This window comes from Phacochoerus africanus, chromosome 10, assembly GCF_016906955.1.
Source record: "Phacochoerus africanus isolate WHEZ1 chromosome 10, ROS_Pafr_v1, whole genome shotgun sequence".
NCBI classification, from domain to species: domain Eukaryota; kingdom Metazoa; phylum Chordata; class Mammalia; order Artiodactyla; family Suidae; genus Phacochoerus; species Phacochoerus africanus.
The window spans coordinates 1,911,730-1,926,754 of NC_062553.1; the positions used below are offsets into that span (position 1 = coordinate 1,911,730).

At 63.5% G+C, this 15,025-nt stretch overlaps 1 protein-coding gene across 3 annotated transcripts in view; it reads left to right on the forward strand.

Annotated features, from left to right (window-relative positions):
* HTT (huntingtin) overlaps positions 1 to 14,820 on the forward strand; it is a 117,831-nt gene extending 103,011 nt beyond the window's left edge. For 2 of the 3 annotated variants that reach the window (XM_047798267.1, XM_047798268.1), the window contains 14 exons: positions 1,628 to 1,728; positions 2,619 to 2,773; positions 3,042 to 3,181; positions 3,877 to 3,959; positions 5,140 to 5,267; positions 5,355 to 5,484; positions 8,070 to 8,225; positions 10,318 to 10,508; positions 10,704 to 10,818; positions 10,909 to 11,122; positions 11,412 to 11,517; positions 13,011 to 13,173; positions 13,261 to 13,421; positions 14,101 to 14,820. In XM_047798267.1, coding sequence (XP_047654223.1) covers positions 1,628 to 1,728; positions 2,619 to 2,773; positions 3,042 to 3,181; positions 3,877 to 3,959; positions 5,140 to 5,267; positions 5,355 to 5,484; positions 8,070 to 8,225; positions 10,318 to 10,508; positions 10,704 to 10,818; positions 10,909 to 11,122; positions 11,412 to 11,517; positions 13,011 to 13,173; positions 13,261 to 13,421; positions 14,101 to 14,314 — 2,057 coding nt within the window. In that variant the 3' untranslated portion in view covers positions 14,315 to 14,820. Of the gene's footprint in view, positions 1 to 1,627; positions 1,729 to 2,548; positions 2,774 to 3,041; positions 3,182 to 3,876; positions 3,960 to 5,139; positions 5,268 to 5,354; positions 5,485 to 8,069; positions 8,226 to 10,317; positions 10,509 to 10,703; positions 10,819 to 10,908; positions 11,123 to 11,411; positions 11,518 to 13,010; positions 13,174 to 13,260; positions 13,422 to 14,100 lie in introns of those variants that run through there. The other variant, XR_007137427.1, reaches the window with a different exon arrangement.
* Positions 14,821 to 15,025: the final 205 nt, after the last annotated feature.

Genomic DNA, 15,025 nt, shown 5'->3' on the forward strand with positions numbered 1-15,025 from the left:
GCCCGGCTGCACGCCGTACAGAGCACGCCCGCAGGGGCACTGCTCCCGGGCCCCGTCGGCCCGGCTGCACGCCGTACAGAGCACGCCCGCAGGGGCACTGCTCCCGGGCCCCGTTGGCCTGGCTGCACGCCGTCCAGGGCACGCCCGCTGGGGCGCTGCTCCCGGGCCCCGTTGGCCTGGCTGCACGCCGTACAGAGCACGCCCGCTGGGGCCCTGCTCTGGCAGCGGCAGCTGGGCTTGTCTCGTTCGGTAAAAGACACAGGGAGGGATGGAAGACGAGGTGGGTGTGCTTTATGACGTATACGAAACTGCCTCTGCGGAAAGTTCGATCCACGTGTGTGCCTGTGCGATTAATTCCAGCTTTCACAGATCAGGCGCCGCTGAGGTCAGGAAGGTGCCCCAGCACTTGGTGGTGCTTTTAAGCCCAAGGGTCATGCGCCTGTGCTGAGAGCCACCCGGATTCTCACTGACACCCCTTTTCTTCTGTGTGCATCAGCAGCCAGTGTGAGATGGAGCTCGCGTGGTACGGGGTGGGGGGCGTAGAAGACCTCAGGTTGACAGCACTGTGCCCTGTGGGGTGTGGGGTGGGTCGTTTTAACCTTGGGGTCCTCTGGTTTGTCACGGAGGTCACGCCCACTTCTCAGAATTGCTGCACATTTAGAAATCAAGAGATGCACCTGACACCTCATCTCAGTAAAGGGTAGTGTTGCTAGTTTTCCCGTCGTGACGCTGCTTTGCTTCACAGGGCCAGGCACGTTGACTCCTTGTCCCCATTCAGCTGGAGCACAATCGGGGGCGCGCGGAGTTGTAACCATTAGACCCCGCGTGACTGCGCCCTGGGGGCCTCGCCCAGCGCAGTTGTCTCTCAAGTCCGGCAGGAGTGCCAGGTCACCAAGGAAACCGGTCATTTGATACTCTGGGTTTTCCTGTGCCCACCTCCCCACTCTTGTCACTTGCAGCCCCAGTACAAGTGACATGGCCATTTCCACTTCCAGGGTCCCAAGTGGGCATGTTAGCAGTGCCCTGGCAACAACCTTAAGTGCAGCTGGTGATGGCGGTGCTTGATGACGGCCCGTCGGAGGTGCTCTCTGTGCCTGAACACCCCAGGTTACCTTCTTTTTTGACCTGCTGTTCTTAACAAGGTCAGAAGAACCACCGCTTTACCTGTTGTAACAGCTCCGTTGAGTAGACGTCACGGGGCACAGGCTTCACCCGCTCAAGGGCGCGGTTCTGTGGTCTGTGGTTGCGTAGCCTGCATCCAGCAGCTCAGCTCGGTGGTGGGCCTCTCTGGGGACGTTCGAGCCTTGTGGGGAGCAGGCAGAGAGGCCCTGAGCCTGTTGGAGTGTCGCCTGCCTGCACGTCCCTTTTCTTTGGTGCGTCTACACGGCAGGGTTGAGAGGGCACCTACCTGTCCACAGGCTGCCCAGGCTGTTCTCAGCCTGGCCTCTTGTCCTGTGACTTTGGGCATGTGTGCTCTGGTCCCCTCACCGCTGGACTCGGCCAGCAGTGTCACTGCATCATAGCACTGTCGTGAGGGGCCAGGGAGCTGCTGTCTGGCACCTGGACCAGGCCGGCTGGAGCCAGAGGCCCTCTGTCTCACGTGACATTTGCACATTTGCATTTCTAGGCTGGACCAGCCGTACCCAGTTTGAGGAAACGTGGGCCACCCTGCTTGGTGTCCTGGTGACTCAGCCCCTCGTGATGGAGCAGGAGGAGAACCCACCAGAAGTAAGGCTGCGTGTGGCGCCTGGGCCATGGGCCGGCAGCGTGGGCCCCGGGGGCAGAGGAGGGAGGCCAGCCCCTGCTCTTCTTGCTCGGCTGAGCTTTGATGGAGCAGCCAGACGGCGTCCGGACTGCTGTTCCAGAGCAGGAGCGCGGCTCCCGCAGTCTGGGTCCCCTAGAGGCAGCGGGATGCGTCTCACCTTAGTGCAGGGCGCTCTCAGGGCCAGGAGGGTTGTAGCTTTCCTCGAAAACACTTTTGAGTTCTGTTCCTCAGTGCTCAGGGGCAATACGAGCAGTGTCTCACCCGAAGGAAAAGATGTTACGAAAGCCACCCACGAGGACCTGTGTTCACTTCTCTTTAATGAACCGTTTTGCAAAATTTTTGTCAGGCCCCTGGGAGTGTTCACGCGTATCGATTTAGTGCAGTGAAAACACGTTCCAGTAAAGCCGGGGCTGAGATGTCAAGGGCACGAGGAACGCGTTCTGAATTCTGACGGAAAGTGCAGCAGGCGCGTCCAGAAACGGGGCTTAAAGCGCACACGTGTCAGAAGTCATCAGAACTGTCTTTCGCAGGCGTGGGTGGGACTCACAGGTTGTCGTGTGCAAAGTCCCTGAAGTCAGCAAGGAGATTCAGGGACAGTCTTAGAAAGTCATTCGTATTTAGAAGTTTGTGCGGATGGGAGACCTTGCTTTGAAAAGCAGCCGTGTGCCCCTCAGGTTCCTCTCCAGTCCCGGAGAGGGGTGGGTTCTGGTGACCTCAGGCAGGCAGGGCGGGACCCTGGCCCGGAAGGCCCGTCCCGTCTCACTCAGGCCGTGTGGCCCGCAGCTTCTGCCTGCACGTGGGCACTGGCGGTGGTTGGCGTCACGACTTGGCGACAGGTGGGCCTTCCTTCCAGGAGGACACGGAGCGGACGCAGATCCACGTCCTGGCCGTGCAGGCCATCACCTCCCTGGTGCTGAGCGCGATGACCGTGCCTGTGGCCGGCAACCCGGCCGTGAGCTGCTTGGAGCAGCAGCCCCGGAACAAGCCGCTGAAAGCCCTCGACACCAGGTTCGCCCGAGTTGCCGTGTGTCCCCAGGGTGCCGCCGCAGTGGGGGCAGGGAGGTGCCCTCCCCTTTGCTGCAAACGGAAGATAAGAGCATGGTGCGGGAGGTGCGGGTCCGGAGGCGGTGTGGCGAGCGAGGTGGCTGGCGACGCGGGCCGCGGACAGTCGGGGCCCTGCCGCCGGGGGGTGGGGTGGGCGACGCTGGGGGCGCCCGCGCGTCTTCCCCTGTGCGCCTCGGGGCCCACGGTCTCCGGCCTTGGTTCTGAACGGCAGGTTTGGGAGGAAGTTGAGCGTCATCCGGGGGGTCGTGGAGCAGGAAGTGCGAGCGATGGTTTCCAAGCGCGAGAACATCGCCACCCACCACCTGTACCAAGCCTGGGACCCCGTCCCGTCTCTGTCTCCCGCCACGACAGGTACCTGCGGGAAGAGGGCCGGCTGTCCTCGGGCAGGACGAGAGCACCCGCCGCACAACGCACCGGCGGTGCAGGACGGCCCGGGCCGGGCTTCTGTCCGGGGCCAGGGTGCCGGGCGGGGGGCTAGGTGCAGGAGAAGGAAAGCCTGGGCGCGAGCCAGAGCCCATCCCACCCAGTCCAGTGTGGGAAGCGAGGGGTAGGCTGCAAGGCGGGCGGCCCGCAAGGATTTTGAAAATGGAATGACTCGCTCACGTTAAAGAGCGGGGTTGGGGCCCAAGGGGGTAGCGACGGCCTTTCTGCAGAGCTGGGTGACCCCTTGCAGGAGGCAGCGCGCGGGCCCGGTGGCCCAGGGTGTGGCGGGTGGCGAAGGGTGGGATGGTGGGGAAGGAGGGCTGAGGGGCAGCGGCCTACATGGCTGGACAGTCCAGGCCCTGAGGCAGGGTCCCAGGAGGGCCTGGCCGCACGGCTATCGCCCGGGCACCCAGAGGGCTCGCTTGCTGGGTTGTCGCCTCTTCTTTAGCCGTCGCAGCTCGGCCCACAGGCGTTCCCGTTCAGAGTCTGCAGCCGGTTTGTTTCGGAGAAAGAATGATTTGGCGTGGCCCCGCTGGCCCCACCAGCTCAGTGGCTTGTCAAGTGGCAGAAACGCCAGAGCCGTCGGGCCACGCAGGTGGCACTCACGCGCTCTTGCCCCGCAGGTGCCCTCATCAGCCACGACAGACTCCTGCTGCAGGTCAACCCCGAGCGGGAGCTGGGGGACACCGGCTACCAGCTGGGCCAGGTCAGTCGCCCCGCTCTCGTCTCTGCCGTCTCTCCTCCGCCTGGCCCCCCAGCGCCCTGGAGAGAAGGCGGGTGCGGTTTGTAAAGAGAAGGAAGCTTGACGCGTGTTTTTACCTAATCTTCCGTCTTCCAAGAAGGGCTTGAGGTCCTGTCAGAACGGGTGTGAGTCAGTCCTGGTGAGGGCGGGGAGACGCTGGAGGACCAGGCTGCAGGCTTGGCCCCACGCGTCCCGGCCGCCTGCCCCGAGGGAGGGGTGATCACGCGGCCCAGGGTGGCGGACGCTGCGCTCGGCCCGTGCGCCTCAGCCTCCTGGTTGGAAGGTGGGCGGGCAGGCACCTGTGCCGCTCAGGCTGCGCGCTGCCTCGCGGCCTGCTGCTGCTGTACTGAGAAGGCGGGCATGCGGGCCCGCTTCCTTTGTAGCTATTTCAGCAGACCTTGGTCGGGATAAGACGGGGTGCTCGGGGTTCCGTGGTTTTTGTGGAGTAGGCTGTGCGCGAGGACCCTGGGGCTCTGCGTCCACATCGGCCGCTGAAGGCAGTGGGGCTGCACTGGGTGGCTCTGAACCCGGGTCCTGAGCCACCACCGGCTTTGGGGCCAAAAAGCCACTCTCCCTTGGCCTGAAGGCTGCTCTGGGGGCAGAGTTGACCTCCAGCCTGGGGCTGCCCGCCGCCAGCTCCAGTGCAGGGTGGGGTTGGGGCAGTGCAGGGCGCCAGGGCAGGGCTCGGTCCCACCTGGCGCCGCCCCCAGCGGGCCTCCCCGCAGGCTCCCAAGTTCGTCCCCACCTTGCCCCCCAGGTTAATAAGCACCTCACCCTTCTGCACCTGTAGGGAGCTTTTTAAAGCAAGTGATTCAGAAAAGGGGGTCCACAAACGACGACCAGGGAGACAACCAGTTTTGAAGAGAAACCCTGTGTTCCGATTCCATTTTCTGCTGAGACGCCCTTGGGGTGTCGCTTAGGAGCAGAAGCGTCCTGTCTCCGGGCTCTTCCCTCCTCGGCCGCTCCCTTGGGTTTGGCTGGCCCTCATTCAGGCTCTGCAGTCCTGAAGGTGGCGCCCTCCAGCGTGCCCGCCCCCGGCCGTGCAGAGTCCTGTGGGTCTGAGCCCTGCCGGGTAGGGGGGTCTGCTGCCCCTGAACCCCCGGCCGCCGGCCCGAGGGCTGAGCCCGACTCGTGTCCCTTGCAGGTGTCCATCCACTCCGTGTGGCTGGGGAACAGCATCACGCCCCTGCGGGAGGAGGAGTGGGATGAGGAGGAGGAGGAGGAGGCGGACGTCCCCGTGCCATCCCCGCCCACGTCACCACTCAACTCCAGGTTGCCGTCTGCCTCTGGTCTGAAAGCAGTTGGAAGCGTGCTGGCGGCAGGCGGCTGCAGTGACCTCTGTCTGTGCTCGGGTTGCAGGAAGCACCGCGCTGGCGTTGACATCCACTCCTGCTCGCAGTTTCTGCTCGAGCTCTACAGTCGCTGGATCCTGCCGTCCAGCGCAGCCCGGAGGACCCCCGTCATCCTCATCAGCGAAGTGGTCCGATCCGTGAGTTCGCCTCCCGCCCCGCGCGCGGCAGCGCCCCCGGTGCCCGTCCCCAGGTTCTGGGCCCGCGAGGGGGCGGTTTTCACACGTCCAGCCCCTGGCGGGCTGAGCTCTGGAAAGGCCGGTGGAGCTGTCGTGGCAGCGGCTCGACTCAGCACTCACATGTCGCGACGTGCTGCTCACACGGCAGCGTCACGTTCCTGTGAGGTCTGAGGCGCACCGTCCTTGTCCACCTCTCCCCGGGCCCGGCTCCGTCCCGCGACCCGCAGTCCCCCTGAGAAGCGCCCATTCGGAGCAGGTGTTCTCCAGCTCTCGGCCTGGGGGTCCTCTCCGTTCTCGACACGGCTGGGGACCCCAGAGAGCACTGGCTTCCGGAGGTGGTACCCAGCCGTACTTGGCGTATCGGAAGTTGCCTCTTCAGCGCAGGCGTCTCTGCGTCGCCTGGGTCAGCGGTCCAGCAGGGAGAGGCACCTGTCCGCGGGACCCTCTGCGTTGTCTGTGCAGCACAGGGTTCATAGTGTTTTGACCCAAAAGATGTCGCTTTCTGGTGACGGCAGACTCTTTTTTAAGCCTGCTTTTCTCGGGGTTCTCATGTGGTACACTGGGTTAAGGATCCGGTGTTATCACGTAGTGGCTGGGGCTGCTGCTGGGGCGTGGGTTCGATTGCTGGCCGGGGAGCTTGCACATGTCGGGTGTGGCCAAAAAGACCAAAAGCCTATTTTTCTCTGTACTCCTTTGAAAGTTTCTAAATTGTTTCATATTTGGTCAAGTTGGGATTTTTAAGAACCTAATTTTCAATTTATAACATAAGTAGTTATAAATTGATTTTTTTTTTTTTTCAAAAAAGTCAACTGTAGGCACTGCTAAATATCTCAAATTTTTTTTCTCTTTTGATTGCTGCATCCGTGGCACGTGGAAGTTCCCACACTGCAGTCACAGCAATACCAGGTCCGAGGCGCATCTGCGACCCACACCACGGTTTTCAGCAACGCTGGTGGATCCTTAACTCGCTGAGCGAGACCAGGGTTTGAACCCGCGTCCTCACAGACAATGGTCCTTAACCTGCTGAGCCACAGCAAGAACGCTTTAAGTTTTTAAAAAGTTCCCTATCCATTTAAAATAACAGTAATAATAACAATTTCTGTTTAAAAGTGATTTTTTTAAATAGTGAGAAGAGCCTTACTTTGTTCTTTTGCAAGCTCTGGTATCTGGCTCATTAGGTAGAAGTCACCGGGCTTCTCGTATCTGCTCTGCTTTCACTCTAACATCAGGTCGCTCTAGACCGCGCCACTGTGCAGTCGGGGAAACCCGGGAAAGAACGGCAAGGGGGTCTTAGTGTTTCTATAAAAACCGTCTCGACTTGTGACCCGTAGAGGCCCGCAGGCATCCACGGGTCCCATCCCCGTAAGAACTGCTCTTCTGGACAGTTTGCTGAGTCTGTTCAGCTCACCTCTGGCCTCAGAGGAAGCGCCAAGCCCAGCCTTGACACACGCTCCCAAAGAACGGGCCTTCCTGCCCACTCAGTGCTCATTTTCAGATATGATGCGAAAAACAACATTTTTGGGAAACAAGAATCATTGCCAAAGCATTGATTTCTGAAGCAATCACCCATTCCTCTATTTTGGGCCTTTTGGGAGCCTGTCCTCTCGGCTGCTGGGACCTTTGTGGGGCTGCTGTGGGGGCTTGTTCCCGCGCAGGCCGCAGAGTGCATGGGCTTGCGGGGAGCGCAGTTCCACACTGGTCTTTGTGGTCCGTTTTTTCTTTCTGGGGCTGCGCCTGTGGCACATGGAAGCTCCCGACCCAGGGGTTGAATTGGAGCTGCAGCTGCCAGCCTGCACCACAGCCACAGCAACTCGGAATCCTTAACCCACTGAGTGGGGCCAGGGAGTGAACCCGCATCCTCACAGACAGTATGTTGGGTCCTTAACCCACTGAGCCACAGTGGAAAGTCGTCTTCTTCTTCTTTTTTTTTTTTTTTTTTTGGTCTTTTGTCTTTTTTGTTGTTGTTGCTATTTCTTGGGCCGCTCCCGCGGCATATGGAGGTTCCCAGGCTAGGGGTTGAATCGGAGCTGTAGCCACCGGCCTACGCCAGAGCCACAGCAACGCGGGATCCGAGCCACGTCTGCAACCTACACCACAGCTCATGGCAACGCCAGATTGTTAACCCACGGAGCAAGGGCAGGGACCGAACCCGCAACCTCATGGTTCCTAGTCGGGTTCGTTAACCACTGCGCCACGACGGGAACTCCTTTTTTTTTTTTTTAATGAGAGTCACTTCACAATTTGTGTTAGTTTCAGGTGTACAGCAAAGTGATTCAGTTATACACACGTGGGTGTGTATATGTTCCTTTTCAGGTTCTTTTCCCTTGTAGGTTATTGTAAGACATGGAATGTAGTTCCCTGTGCTCTCTAGTGGGTCCTCGTGGGTTATCAGTTCTGCACACAGCACTGTGTATCTGATCATTTACCCTCCCTACGGCCCTTGAAGCTGCCAGTTCTCCTGGCCAGGCCTCCTGCGAAGCCACTTGGAGCACGTGGCGTGCTTCCTGGCGGCGTGACTCGCCCCTCTGCCCCGTGTCCATCTCCAGCTCCTGGTGGTCTCTGACCTGTTCACGGAGCGCAGCCAGTTTGAGATGATGTATGTGACGCTGACGGAGCTGCGGCGGGCGCACCCCCCGGAGGACGAGATTCTCCTCCAGTACCTGGTGCCCGCCACCTGCAAGGCGGCCGCCGTCCTCGGCATGGTAAGCGGGAGGGTGCGGGCCTCTCGGGGCAGATGTGAGCAGTCGGCTGCGCACGTGGCGCCGGTGCCTCCACCAGGGCTCCTGGACCCCTGGTTCTGTCGTGTCCCTGTCCCTGTCCCCACAGGGGCTGGGCTGCACGGGTGGTGGGGCATGTGGCCGACTCCTGCACAGTCAGCCCTTCCGGATGTGCTGGGGACCCCATGCTGCCCGGCTGGCAGATCCGCCCCTGAGGTGACCTTGTGCCCGTGCCCGCCCCATACTGAGGTCTGTTCTGAGTGGGGCCGGGGTCGGGGGGGCGTCAGACAGGCCTTCTTCTGAGCCCCTCCTCCTGAGTGTGCCTCTAGCTGATCAGAACTCATCCCTCTATGCCCGGCGGCCACGCAGCATCAACATGGGAAGTGCTGCCCGCCGGCTGCCGTTTCTAGAGCAGGTTGGAAATAGCAGCTCTGCCTCTGGAGGAAAATAACTAGACTCCAAGTTGAGTGTCTTTCTGCGCTTTGCCACGTGGCATCAGCCGGTCGTTGTGCCTTTTCTCACTCACTTGTCCCCTGGGTTCCCTCTGCTAGAGTAGAGACTCGTCCACGGGACAGACCCAGGGTAGCTGCCGCGTGCTGGGCACTGGAACCACCGGGGAGGGGCGTCGCAGTGCCCCAGCCACTCTCTCGCCCCCGCCCCCCCTTCCTCCCCCCAGCCCCACCGCTGTGCTGCTGGTCCTCAGAGCAGGGGCCTCTGGGGGGCTCCCCCCTGCCCTCACACACCCTCCCCACAGTCTGGCGGAGGTGGGCCCGCTGCGACCCCGCCTGTGCCCATGGAGGCCGAGGCCAGGGTGACCCACTTGCTCCAGGTCACACAGGCTGTGGCAGACACGGGGTGTGAGCCATGCCTGTGACCAGAGCTCGCCCCTCCAAGCCAGGGCGCAGAGCGGGTACCGTCCTGGGTGGCCTTCAGGCACAGAAACACGAGTCTCGGCTTTCTCTGCTCTTCCAAGGGCGGGCGCTCTGGCTGTGGGGAGGGAGGGAGAAACAGCCAGGCTCCAAGGGGTCCCTTCGTCTCTGCAGGAGTGTCAGGCCTGGGCTCGTTTCCATGGTGATTGTCTTGTGCCCTGGCCCTGGCCCCAGCCCCGGGGGCAGATGCCGACTCGTCAGTGACTCCAGAGAGTGAGGTCTCTTAGGCAGAGGCTCAGGCGGGGTGACGTGGAGACCCCGGTCCTGCCGTGAACGCGGGGCCGTTGCCCCGAGGATGCAGCCCGTGGTCCTGGCGCTTCCGAGCTTCTCCCAGTGTGTGAGAGCTGTGCCCTCCCTGGTGGCATTCGGAGGCCTTGGGTGTGGGCAGCAGAGGAGGAGTCCTGCTGTGTCACCTGGGGGAGCTCAGGGTAGGATCCCTGGGGGGTCATAGGGCCCCAGGCTCGGAGGCTTTTACAGGGTGAGGCGAGGCCCTCAGCCAGCAGTGGTCCCCCACCTGCGCACCGTGAAGGGGTTTCCTCCCTGCCATGGAGCCGATCCTACACGCAGCGCTTGGGGCTGGGTGCTCAGGTTTCGGCTTCCCTCCAGCTGTTCAGGAACTGAATGAAACAGTGTTTGGCACAAGTTAGTGTAGACCACAGTTGGGGGGCCCCGGGGCCACCGCAGGTGTCCAGCAGGAGGACACGCAGGGCTGGACACACACACTCGTCCTCAGGGCTGCGATCCACGGCAGCGAGAGGCTGCAAAGCGGAACCAGCGAAGGGACGGGGCCGAGGGGCGAGGTCCAGGGAAACCAGCTTCCAGAACCCCGTCCCGGGAGTGACGCGGGCTGCGCCCAGTCCCCCAGCAACACCTTGTGGCAACATGCGTGGCGTGCTGTCCCCGAGAAGCCCGTCAGAGACTCGGAGCCAGGGCTTATTGGGGGCGGCCCCGGGGACCCCTCTGCCGGGCACACAGCCCCCGGGGGCAGGTGTCAGCACAGACACACTCGTCACAACAGCTGAGGCGTCAGTGAGGGTGCTGGGGACCCTGACAGAGGACAGCAGCCGGGCCCGCCATGGGGCCCCATCTTGCACAGCGGCCCCTGCCCTCCCCTGGCCACTCCCGTGGCATCACTGCCTGTGCCCTAGGACAAGGCCGTGGCAGAGCCGGTGAGCCGGCTGCTGGAGAGCACGCTCAGGAGCAGCCACCTGCCCAGCAGGATCGGAGCCCTACACGGCGCCCTCTACGTGCTGGAGTGCGACCTCCTGGACGACACGGCCAAGCAGCTCATCCCGGCCATCAGCGACTATCTCCTCTCCAACCTCAGAGGCGTGGCCCAGTGAGTGGGGGCCGCCCGGGGCCTTTGACCAGAGGCCGTCTTAGCGGGGCCGTGAAAGGAGCGACGGCTCGCAGGCGGGGTAGCAGGAAGCCTCCTCCCGGGGACGGTGGCTGTGGTCACTGAGACGGCGGACAGCACGTGCCATCGGGCGGGAGTGGCTGCCGCGCGGCTGAGCTCGGCCCTGTCTCCTTCCAGCTGTGTGAACGTGCACAGCCAGCAGCACGTGCTGGTGATGTGCGCCACGGCCTTCTACCTGATCGAGAACTACCCTCTGGACGTCGGGCCCGAGTTCTCTGCGTCCGTCATACAGGTGGGCGGGCCTGGGCCTCCCCCACGGGCGCAGCGGCTCCGAGCCCTGAGCGCGGGGCGGCGCCTCTGAGCTGGACGTGCTCCTGTGCAGATGTGTGGCGTGATGCTGTCCGGCAGCGAGGAGTCCACCCCGTCCATCGTCTACCACTGCGTCCTGAGGGGCCTGGAGCGCCTCCTGCTCTCCGAGCAGCTCTCCCGGCTGGACGCGGAGTCCCTGGTCAAGCTGAGCGTGGACAGAGTGAACGCGCACAGCCCGCACCGCGCCATGGCGGCCCTGGGCCTGATGCTCACCTGCATGTACACGGGTGAGCAGGGGCCCGCTGGTGCCCCGCAGGCCGGCGCCGCACATCCCAGACGCTCGGGAGGCAGCCCGCAGGCTGCTGTGGCTCTCCAGGTCGCGGGGAGCGGGCTGCGGGCTGAGCAGTGGGCCCTGTGTGACTGGGCCAGGCCCTGGGCTGCTTGCTGGGGGCTCCCGTCACCTGGCTTCAGACCACCTCTGGGGGTTCAGGAGACCCTGCGTGAGTTCCAGGCCCTGTCGGCGGAGCCTCTCTGGTTTGGCTGTCAGTAGAGCCGAACGGCTTGGTTTTGTTTCAGGAAAGGAGAAGATCAGCCCAGGCAGAAGCTCCGACCCCAGCCCTGCCGCCCCCGACAGCGAGTCTGTGATTGTGGCCATGGAGCGTGTGTCTGTTCTCTTTGACAGGTAGGAACAGCGCCTGGCCTGGCCGGGAGCTCTGGCCAGGGGCCGCTGCATACACACACGCCCGCTGCGCTCTCAGGCCCACCTGCTTCCTCCTGCGCCGCGCTGCCCTGGGGGTCTGCGCCAGGGGGCGGGCCTAGCTCCTTGGCACCCGGGTCAGAGTTGACTGGCTCCAAGGCCGTGCCAAGCGCTTGCCTGTCTCCTGAAGGCAAGGGGCAGTGCCTGCAGTGCAGTGGTGTCGGGAGGGGACGGAGCCTGACGGCTAACAGCGAGGGCCGTCGGGCTGCTGCCTTTCGAGAGGGGAGCTCTGAGCCGTGTTGGAAGCACCTTGGGGGGAGTCTTGGGGAGACCGCCATGCAGACTCTTTGGGAGCCTCTGTTCACAGCCTGCCTGGCACGCGTGTGCCCTCTCGTCCAGGAGGGCTGCACTCGCCGGAGCTACAGGGTGGGCTACGGCCCCGCTGGGTTTGTTCTCCAGGACGGGGCCTTGGGGGAGCCAGGTGTGCACTGCTCAGCCGGGTAGCAGGAGGCGTCTGGCTTTTCACAAGAGCACACTGAGCAGGCCTTGGGCTGCACCTGCCCGGCCATCTGAGGTGTTCTGAGGCTGAGCGCGTCTGCTCTGTACTGGATTTGCAAGGGAGTCGTGGCGGGCACTCCTCTTGCCTCATGTCCGCAGCGGGCAGCGGAGCCCCCATTCTGGCCCCGTCCCTGAGGGGCGTGTGCGCCAGTGCTTGTAGGTGAGGTAAGCACTGCAGCCAGTGCAGTGCCAGCGTTGAGCCTGACCACTCTCCCAGAACGCGGGCAGGGGGACACCAGGCTGGCAGAAGCTGACTGTCGGTTGCGGGTGTCGTCCAGAGCAGTGGCCTGGCCTGTGCTGGGCAGCAGCTGGCACCTGCGGGAGGGTGGTTTGGGCACTCGGGGGCCAGTTTCTGGGTCACTGCAGTGCTTTTCAGCCAAACGTAGCTTTTCTATACGGTCGTCCCCCAGTACCCACAGGCTTGGTTCCAGGACCCCCATGGACACCACAGTTGGCTGGGGCTCGAGCCCCTTGTAGCAAACGGTGCGGCATGGTCCGCCACGGTCTGTGGGGCCCGCGGGCCCGTGTTCATTCAGCCAGCCGTGGGTCGAAGTTCGGGTTTGGAACCCCGGGTACGAGGGTCAGCTGTGTGTGATGGGGTAGTGGCCTGGGTACGTGATGGCTGCCTTCCTGCATCTGGAAGGACAGTGCCTGGGGTGCCACCTGGAGGATGGGGTCAAAGGGGCAGGAGGGCACATCAGGGGCAGGTCACGTGAGAAGAGGGGCCTGGCTGGCAGCTGTGCCTCGGCAGCAGGCAGAAACACCGAGAACGACTGCCGACCAGCGCAGGTCCCGCGAAACCTCTCCTGTGAGGTCCCTGCTCCGAGCCACCTCTGCTTGTCTCTTCAAGGGCCCTCCCGGGTGGGGAGCCCCGGGCCTTCCCAGGCGGGCGGGGCGCTGACCCGTGCCCCTCCTTGTAGGATCAGAAAGGGGTTTCCCTGTGAAGCCAGAGTGGTGGCGAGGATCCTCCCCCAGTTCCTGGATGACTTCTTCCCGCCCCAGGACGTCATGAACAAGGTCATTGGAGAGTTTCTGTCCAACCAGCAGCCGTACCCGCAGTTCATGGCCACTGTCGTGTACCAGGTGAGGCCAGGGCGGGGGCCCCAGCCCAGCCTTGTGGCCCTGGGGCTGGCGCTGACGGGCGGCCGGCCGGGCCGGCCTTCCCCACAGGTGTTCCAGACGCTGCACAGCACCGGACAGTCGTCCATGGTCCGGGACTGGGTCATGCTGTCCCTCTCCAACTTCACCCAGAGGACCCCGGTCGCCATGGCCGTGTGGAGCCTCTCCTGCTTCTTCGTCAGCGCCTCCACCAGCCCGTGGGTCTCGGCCATGTATCCTTGCCTGGCTCCCGCGCCCACCACCCGGCACCCTTGTGTCGGCGTCTAGCTTTGCGTTAGTGCTGGAAGCCGAAGCCCTGCAGACAGGCCCATGTCAGGACGGCGTTCACCTGAGGCCAGAGAGAGAGGGGTGTGAGCAGGGAACACTGTGGGCAAGGGCCGGAGGCCGGGCGGAGTGTCCTCAAGCCGCTTCTCATTATCCTTTGTCACGGGCTTCCTGTCCCCCTCTCGGGTAGAAGCTTAAGTGAAGATCCGGTTCCCTCCCCAGAAGGCTGGCTGCCGAAAGGGGGCATTGCCCCTCGATCAGCCTTCCCCCAGGACCGACCGCAGAGCCTCTGAGCAGACGGCCGTCCTGGCGCTGACAGCGGGCCTGGGAGGGCGGCACGGCTCTGTGCTCGGCGGGCGGGAGTGCTGGCGCTGCGCGGGGAGCCGGGCCAGGTAAGTGCTGCCGAGAGGAGAGAGGAGCGCCCTTCATGGGGCTCTGGCTTCCCGCTGGCAGAGGCCGCCTGGCTGGAGGGGCTGGAGGGGGCGGCAGGAGCCAGGGTGGAGGCGGCGCCAGCGCCGGCAGCCTCGCAGGCACTCAGGGCCGCCGGGGCCCAGACCTGGGTCAGGCGGGGCGCCCAGGTGAGGTCAGGCACGCAGCACTCTGCTCGCTCCCTTAACTGCGCTCCAGCCTCCCGCACGTCATCAGCAGGATGGGCAAGCTGGAGCAGGTGGACGTGAACCTCTTCTGCCTGGTGGCCACGGACTTCTACAGACACCAGATAGAGGAGGAGCTCGACCGCAGGGCCTTCCAGTCCGTGTTCGAGGTGGTCGCCGTGCCAGGAAACCCCTATCACCGACTGCTGACATGTTTGCAGGATGTCCACAGGGTGGCTGCATGCTGAGGCCCACGCGGTGGCAGCGAGGCGGCGGGGACTTCGGGCCTGCCAGCCCGGTGGCTTGGCATCACGGGCTTCCCTCTGCGGCTCGGGGGCCGGGCGATGGCGTCCTGCCGGCAGCGGTGCGGCTGCGAGCAGGGGTACATGCAGGAGGCTCTGGGGTTGAGCCTGAGTCCTCCCAGGGCAGGAGCAGCTGTGTCGCGAGCCCTCCGTGCCCGAGCCCATTAAATGCCAGTTAGCCAGGTGTTGATCTTCCTCCTCCTGTCCAGCCTGTTCCTTGGCACCAGGAGTTCTCTACTCTCGCAGGCTGGCCGAGGGCCCCTCTGCTGTCCCGCAGGCGGGCTTTGGAGCACACCCCTCGCGTCCCCGCGGCGAGGCGAGGGGCCCGGGGTCTCATCTGGGCCGGGCGGGGTGGCTGGGAGCACGACGGCCCCACACCGTTCTTCCCTGTCTGTTTTCTTCTCAGGATTTAAAGTTTAATTATATCAGTAAAGAGATTACTTTTAAGGTAACTTTCTATGCCCGTGTACAGTCTGTGCATTGCCAAGTCTGCTGCATGCGCGGCCTCGCGTGGCGGGCAGGCCTGTGCCCCTTCCTCTGCCGACAGCTCCTCCCTGCCCCCTCTCCTCTCATTCACATCTAGTTGGAGTTTAGGGAACGTTGGTGCAGGCCTTCTCCCCGGGGCACGGACGGCTCTCACAGTGCCCACCCCCCGGG